This window comes from Morone saxatilis, unplaced genomic scaffold, assembly GCF_004916995.1.
Source record: "Morone saxatilis isolate NCDOM2014 unplaced genomic scaffold, NCSU_SB_2.0 Contig1, whole genome shotgun sequence".
Lineage (NCBI taxonomy): Eukaryota > Metazoa > Chordata > Actinopteri > Moronidae > Morone > Morone saxatilis.
The window spans coordinates 20464095-20471975 of record NW_023339651.1 but is presented as its reverse complement, the minus strand read 5'-3'; the positions used below and the strand labels follow the sequence as shown (position 1 = coordinate 20471975).

Here is a 7881-nt window from a genome sequence, read left to right as displayed (position 1 = left end):
GCTCCAGCTCACCCTCTCCTCCTTTCGGCCACTCGGCAGCAGTCAGCCCCACCTTTATGCCCCGCTCCACGCAGCCTTTGACCTTCACAACAGCCACCTTCGCCGCCACCAAGTTTGGCTCCACTAAGATGAAGAGCAGCGGACGGAACAACAACAACAACAGCGGCGGCGGCAACGCTGGCAACAAGGTGGCACGTACCTCTCCCACCAACCTGGGCCTGAATGTGAACAGTCTCCTGAAACAGAAAGCCATCTCCACCTCCATGCACTCTCTGTACGGGTTGGGCCTCGGAGTGCAGCCGCAGCAGCACCAGAAGCCCTCAGCCCTGTCCCCCAATGCCAAGGAGTTTGTGTTCCCCAGCCTTCAGGGCCAGGGCAGCCAGAGTGCTCTCTTCCCTGGGGACAGCTCACTCAGCCTCAGCCCGCTGCAGTACAGCAATGCCTTCGACATGTTTGCGGCCTATGGTGGCCTCAACGACAAGTCCCTTATGGATGGCCTGAACTTCAGCTTGAACAACATGCAGTATTCTAACCAGCAATTCCAGCCAGTCATGGCTAACTAAACTCATCCTCAAGATGTTATTTATGAATGATGGTGGCTCAAAGAGAAGGAAAAACAAAATGCACACTTAGAAAACTGGACTTTCAAGGATATAGTGTCTAGTCAGTCAAGCGCATGTGCCCAAGGGTGTTTTTACTATGCCCCCTTGAGTTTGTTTCTACTGAAAGCTTGTTGTACAAACACATCCAAGCTTGGTTACTTCAATTCAACATGCATCATTGTTTTTCTTTTTCCTTTTTGCCAACCAAGCACAAAATTTTTTACCATGTTGAGAAAATTCTCCAAAAAGCTAAAAAAAAGAGAATACAAGCTTCAAGTTTTGGCCTCTTACAGTATTTTACAGGTGGTAAGACAAGGCTGATTTTTATGAATTGGCACTACTAAGTGGGGTTACTTGGTCTTTTTCTAATTGTATAATTTAATTTAGTACAGAGTTTGTAAGATATCAGAGTATATATTGTTTCTATGACATGGTGTTGCATTTATATCTTTTTACTACTCCAGTGATCTGTGATGGCTGCAGCAGCTTTTCCTTATTTTTTTCTTTTTTTAAGGATAATTGTTAAAGAAATCCATCTTTAAAAAAAACAAAACATCAAATATTCTAAAGATTGTGTACAGAGTATTCCTTAGTGGTGGAATTCAAGTGTAGGAATATTTGCTTTTTCTGAAAGATGAATTGTATTTTCTGTTAAAAGGTTAAAAAGATTTTGCTATACTATGGACAAAATGTAATCGTATGAATATTAATTTTGTACCTACATTGTGCAATACTTGATAAAAAATACGGTATAACAAAGTATTTTGAGTCAGTGTCTTACATGTCAAGAGGGACTGAAATAGTTTATATTGTTAAGTTTGTATTAAATGCTTAAAAATTATATGCTTGTCTTTATTTTTTTTAATTTCATATTTGCACCCTGGTCTTTTTAATAAAATAAACTACAGTTGAACATGATCTGTGGAAAGCGGACTTATTTATTGCTTGTTTAAACATGACACTGACAGTCTATTTTGAATATTTAACCAGTGGCAGGCTTTGGCATTGGGCAATCCTCTGCATGAGCAGATAATGGTATTGATAGTCACATGCCAGGAGTTGGCACCCTGTGTCATGAGGGTAACTTGAGGCTAAAGATGGAGACTCCACTGTGCAATCTGTGGCAATTTAAAGCCCAAAGCTAATGTACTGTACCCTTTGGATCTGTTGGGGGCCTGAAGGCGGAGGTTAATGTCTCAGTAATCAGGGAAGAGTAGCCACGTGACACTAGCTGTGAATAAGGGGAGCTATTTCTGATCGGTAGCAATAACATCACATTTAATTTAAAGCCTCATCCAGCCTATGTTTATTTTAAGGTGGATGTGTGTTGGTGTCACTGTACACAGTGTACATGTTTACATGGAAAACATCCACTAGAGAAACACTATGGGAGAGGCTACTAATCCCCCTGGTTGGCTATATCATGGGCTTGGATGTCATGTGAAGGAAAGAACAAGCCAAACATTCATCGAGGTTTAGAGTTCCAAGAGCTTAACTCGCCAAGACATAATCACATTTGTCTGAGGAGGAAAATATCTTGTGTGTTTTTATGCTTAAATATCTCCACCTCCCTTCTTTGTCAAAGACCTGTGCACACAGAAGTGTCATTACTGCTGAGCAAACTAAACACACCCAAAGCCCATTTTAGATGCTCATAAATGACTATATTGTATGACTGATTTTTTTTAAGTGCCAGACGTAATGACAAATACTGAGGTGCCCTTTATAGCTCTGTTACGTATCTGCTTTCATGCAATGCTGTTCTTTTCGTTTATATGAAAGGAAAACCTACGTTGAGTAGCAGTGTTATACAGCGGTGGAAGAGTTTTACAGATCCTTCACTTTAGTAGTGGCAAATACTGAAGTGCCAAAGCAATAATACAACAATATAGTAATATTCCACTTCAGTCACTTATATAAAATTACAGAATAATAGCAGCGAAATAGACTTAAAGTAGCAAACGCAACACAGATCTGACTGCTTGGTCAAGATGGAGCTAGTTTCAACTGTCTATGCAGTTCGGCAGTTTGGTCAAGTGGTACTCAACCTCAGGGTCGGGTCTCCTCCAGAGGGTCACAAGATATATTTGAGGGTGTTTGAGATTAGTAGGAGATTTTAATTCTTTTCGTATAAATAATAATTTTGGCCTAAAACTGTTCTTTACAACCATATGAGAAGTTTGGAGGGTTACAGCTAAAAACTCTAGAGACATCTGAACCGCAACTAGACCCTACTTGTTTTGTAAGGACTCACAAGCGAAAAAGGATGAAGGTCAATGGTTTAATCTTTAAAAAAGCTTTGTATTTTATGAGTTTATCATGCATATTATATAATCTGGAAAGTAACTATTGACTATAGCTGTCAGATCGGTGTAGTGGAGTAAAAAATAAAATAATTCCCTCTGGAATTAGTGGAGTAGAAGTATAAGTTACCAAACATTTGCAAAACAATATTTCTATAACATCATGTAGGTGTATACAGTCATGGCTACCCATAAGGCCTCAGTAGCGTGTATGCAGCCTATAGAAAGCTAATGGATATGATACGTCTATATCTGAACTCTGTTTGGGGTGATGAAATCTAAAACTCAGTTTAGATTGGTGTGGCAAATAAATTGCTCAGACTCCCCGGCGTTGCAAATTAATTCCTCCGGTGCTTGGGGGAGTAAGTCGTGGAGGATTAGATGGAAAAGCGATTTCTGTGAGTTGCGATTCCACCCTTGCAAGACACAGTCACATTAAAAACATTCCTGGTTGATGTGAGGAATGTCAATGCCTTTGTGTATAGGGAGACCAGTCTCTGCTTTCATATCTGGTTTCTTGTCAGGTAACACACCCTTTGTGCTTGTGGTTGATTGTCAAGCATCTAGGACTGTGCTGATTTCATTAGGATGTAGTGCCAGTATGCTATTGTGGTCAGTAAATATTCAAAGGTGTATGTCCAGTTGTTATTTCCGGAACTCTTAACTATCAAAAGCCGTCCGTTTCCCATTGTGTGCACTGCTGTAATTAACTGGGTCGGCCTGTACTAGAGAAACTATTTTAGTCCTCAGCCTGAATTGTTACTTTTCAATAGGTATTGAAGTCTCTCAATCCTTACAGTCAGAGTGCAAAATAATATTCAAAACACACACACACACACACACACACACAAACACACAGTTTCACATGACCACCTCAGCTCTCTGGGATAAACAGGCCCACAGATGGTCTGGTGTCACACCAGCTGGGAGACTCCCAGGGTGTGGGGTGTTGCCTTGCTGTGACTCCATCTTGTCTGTTCCAGAGTGTGCTCTCCCCTGCTTCAGAGAGATACATTCCTGTCATGAGCTTCACATATTACACACAGGCCCTTATCGTACTGTATCTCATACGCCCAGCAGTGCTGAACATACAAGGCTTGTGTTTGTTTTGAAGGGTGTTTCTCAGCCAACGGATTTGCTGTGAGTTTCATGCTGCAAGGAATATCTATGGAAGCCAGGAAAGGCTATAATAACTTTATCAATACCTGTTGTTACATTTAATCACAATGATGAAATTTAGTGCAACAGTTCCAAGAGTTAGATGAGAAGATTCATACCACTCTAAGATCCGTACGACAAATATGAAGCTAGTGCCCGCAGCCAGTTAGCTTAGTTTAGCATAAAGAAAGACTGCAAACATGGTGAGACGGCTAGCTAGCTACCTTTGAAGACAGCAAAGAAAGACTGTGATAGTTTTTATTTAAATTTTAAAATTTTGAATTAATAAAAATGTATAATAATAATTATTTTTTATTTACTGAGTATTTAATTGTGAAATGTAACCACTGTTTCAATTTAAATAGTTTGACATTTAGGACAGTTTTATTTGCTTTCTTGCCAAGAGTTGAATGAGAAGATTCATTCATTCACATCTGTACACTAAATCTAAAGCTTCAGTCAGCAGCTGGTTAGCTTAGCTTAGCTTACCTGGAGACAAACTGGAGACAAAGGGAGACAGCTAGCCTGTCTCTGTCCACAGTTGCCAAACCAGCACCTCTAAAGCTCATTATTATTATCATGGGGTGTTACTGTATGTACAGTGCTATTTTATTAGCTGGGAGCAGTGACTTCCTGCAGTGTCTGCTGGTTGCCTGGCAACTTCTCATAGCCATGACACTGGACAGAGCCAGGCTAGCTGTTTTCCTCTGTTTCCAGTCTTTATGCTGAGCTTAGCTCACCAGCTGCTGGCTGTAAGCGTACAAACATAAGAGTGGCATCAGCCTTCTCATCTAATGCTAATTGTATTTCCCAAAATCCAGAAATATTCCTCCTGCAGTCACTTATAAGATCATTATGGCCTTTCTATGCTTCCATAAATATCCTGTTGAAAGGATTCTTCACCCTGTATCAAGTCAAGAACAAATGAAAACAAATGCCAGTGAGGTGAGATAATGTCACTTATCACGTTTAAACAATTACTGAAACAAGTGAAAGTGCAATGGAAATCATTAAGCCAAATTACGTCACCACATTGGCAGACACATTTTAATCCTCATTTTGAAGGTCCAAATGGCTGATGCGCTGTAAACACAGTGTTTATATCGCAAAGGGCAAGACAGAGTGAGTCATCCCAGTGCAGATGATACATTTCAACTGTGTTTTAACACAGTGCTGTGTATCACAATGCTTCCAGCGAGGACAGATGGGTCCAAGTATTTCAGCACAATGCCAGAGAACAGAGAGAGGAGCTGGGAGGGAAATCCAGCATGTTCTGGATCCTAGTCCATACCAGATGAGGTTTTTCGATTAGTAGGCCAGAGGTGAATCATTGTAATCTTGTGTGAAATCTTGAAGAAAATGACACTTTTTCCATCCTGTCAGAGACTGTCAGTAGGTCGCTGATAGATTTTGACCTTGATCAACGCTCACAGTTCTATATTAAGCCTGTGATCAAAGCTGTTAGATCAGAACATTAGGAAGTGAGGTTAGCACCTGTTCCTGGTTATTGGGTTTGGCATGTACAGTATGGTGGGGAAATTTCAGAGGCTCGTGGGCCCAAGAGATACCGCCACGCGAGCGGGAAGCACATCTGCAATTTAAGGAAGCTCAACATTTCAACTTGATTGAAAGCAAAAAAGACCAAAGAGAGAGGGAGATAAAGAGGATATAAAAAAGCCCCATCCAGTCTGTGTTATTCGCTGATAAACCCGGAGCTGAGACTTTAATGAATACAGGCTGTGCTGTGTTGGGCCACGACAGAACCTCAGTCAGCCGCTGCTTTCAAGTGCTGCCAAGTCATTTTAGTGGGGATCATCCATTCGACCCTATTCTTATTCCAAGCCAGATTCAATCATTCAACCTAAAAGCACCACATCTCAGCATTATGGAGTCATAATCCATATTTCATTGTGGCTCTATAAGCCTGAGAGGGAAGAGCTGAATGTATTGTTGCTATTGCACTCTCTCTCTCCTCCCCTGCCTCTCCGTCTCTGTTTGTTTTGGTTTGAAGGCGCAGTTGAAGGTTACAGTACCGAAAGGGTGTTGCACACTTCAATAGGTTTAAAAATAGACCTTGCAGGGCTTCTGCGTCATCGTAGGAGAATCCTCGCCTCTTATGCTACCCCTCCTCCCTCCTCCTCCCACTGGCCAACCATGCCTGACTTCACAGCAGGGACTACTTGTATGCTAATACAGCATGGAACAATTCTTTCCTCTTGCAACTACATCATAACCTGTGCTGACGTAGCGCCTGAAGTGCAATGAATACCCTTTTGAGGAACCTGGGTGCGTCCTCCTCTAGAGTTATGTAGAGTACGCTGCCATCGTCAGTGGCATGAAGAGAAGCTTGAAAAGCAGGCAGGTCAGCAGGAAGAAAAATGTGAAAGAAGACAGAGACAAAGTAGGGAACAACACAGATGTTTTTCCGACTACATAAATGACAAACCGTGTAGCCATGACAACACAGTTCCTTCACCTTTTCATGCTGATAATGGCTTGCTGAAGCAGAACGGAGCCGTTGAATTAGGCCTTCGCAATTCACCAAAGGCAAATAAATGCACTGAAAATGTCTTCACAGGTATAACCGTGTTTATTATTTTGTGGGAGGCTGAGAAAACACAGGGTCTCTCAGGTATTGGCTCCTATACAGATAATCAGTGGGAAAATGGCTGAGTCAGGACTTTCCACAGATCTCAGTACTGCGGCTACATTTTTGAGCTGTGAGCTTTCAGAGTTTGTTTTATCTCCATTGTTTACATTCATTTGGACAAAAAAGATTTGATGTGCTTGTCAGGTGGTATTTAACAGTATTAGTAGATATCAAATACTGATATGATTATTTTCTCCATTCCAGTTGGAAAAGTCAGTGTGAGGCAGAGGACACAAAAAGTCTAGTGCTTAAATGATTAGTTGATTAAGTCAGCATGAGCACTGATAATCAACATGGCAACAGACAAAGAAACGTACGCCACCTACAGAAATCATCAAGACAATCATGGGGAAAAAAATACAATATGTCACAGGGTGCTGTGCAGTAAAAGAGCACTGAAACATTACAACCGAGCTCTAAGCATTAGAAGTGTGATTAGATGTTGCATAAGGCGGACTGATCTCCACACTACCTGAAGCTACCTGCCTGTTAACAGGCAGATAGTGGAAAACTGACTGAAATAGTCAGCCAATGGCGGGTCTACTTTCTATGAGTCAGACTATTAAAGATGTGAACCATAACAAAGGACTGATGATCCACTGCTTCTTCTCTTTGTATGGTTGTCTAATTTATAGAGAGCCAAAGTATTGTTGACACATCCAGGTGAACTGCTTCTGTTATTCAATCCAATATCTCATTGAAGGTTTGGAAAAGTGAAACATGTACCATCCATGTTCTATCTGCTACAACATTTGCTTATAGAATTTTAATTTTTTTCTGTATCTCCGACAGGATATCCACTAACACTCTCTCCTAATGACCAAATCACTAATGTCAGTGACATTTAACAGAGCTAAAACAAGAGTGAATATTTAAATTACAATCCACAGGTGGACAGAACCACAACTCCAAATGAATGCTAATGTTGCTTTGTGTCTGCTAAATGTGGAAACAGGCAATTGTTTGCTTACACATTAGCCAAACCAACTTTATAACATGATAATATGTCAATGTTGTGTTCCTAGATGACTAACTACTGTTCTCTTGCTTCTGCATGTTCTGTATTTAACTATATGCATGGCAAAATATCACTTGAGATAGGTGATAAAGTATGTTTTTGGTCATTTGAGTGAACCGACCCTTTAGCTATAAAGACATTTAAGAGACT

The 7881-nt window shown here is 40.8% G+C and overlaps 1 protein-coding gene across 1 annotated transcript in view; it reads left to right on the top strand.

Annotated features, from left to right (window-relative positions):
• The window catches only part of tob1b (transducer of ERBB2, 1b), a gene marked incomplete at its 5' end in the record, with an annotated part of 1773 nt that extends 253 nt beyond the window's left edge, over positions 1–1520 (top strand). The window contains 1 exon segment of the mRNA XM_035670268.1: positions 1–1520. This exon segment is cut by the window's left edge and continues 79 nt beyond it. Within this exon segment, the coding sequence (XP_035526161.1) occupies positions 1–563 (563 nt within the window).
• Between the last annotated feature and the right edge of the window lie 6361 nt (positions 1521–7881).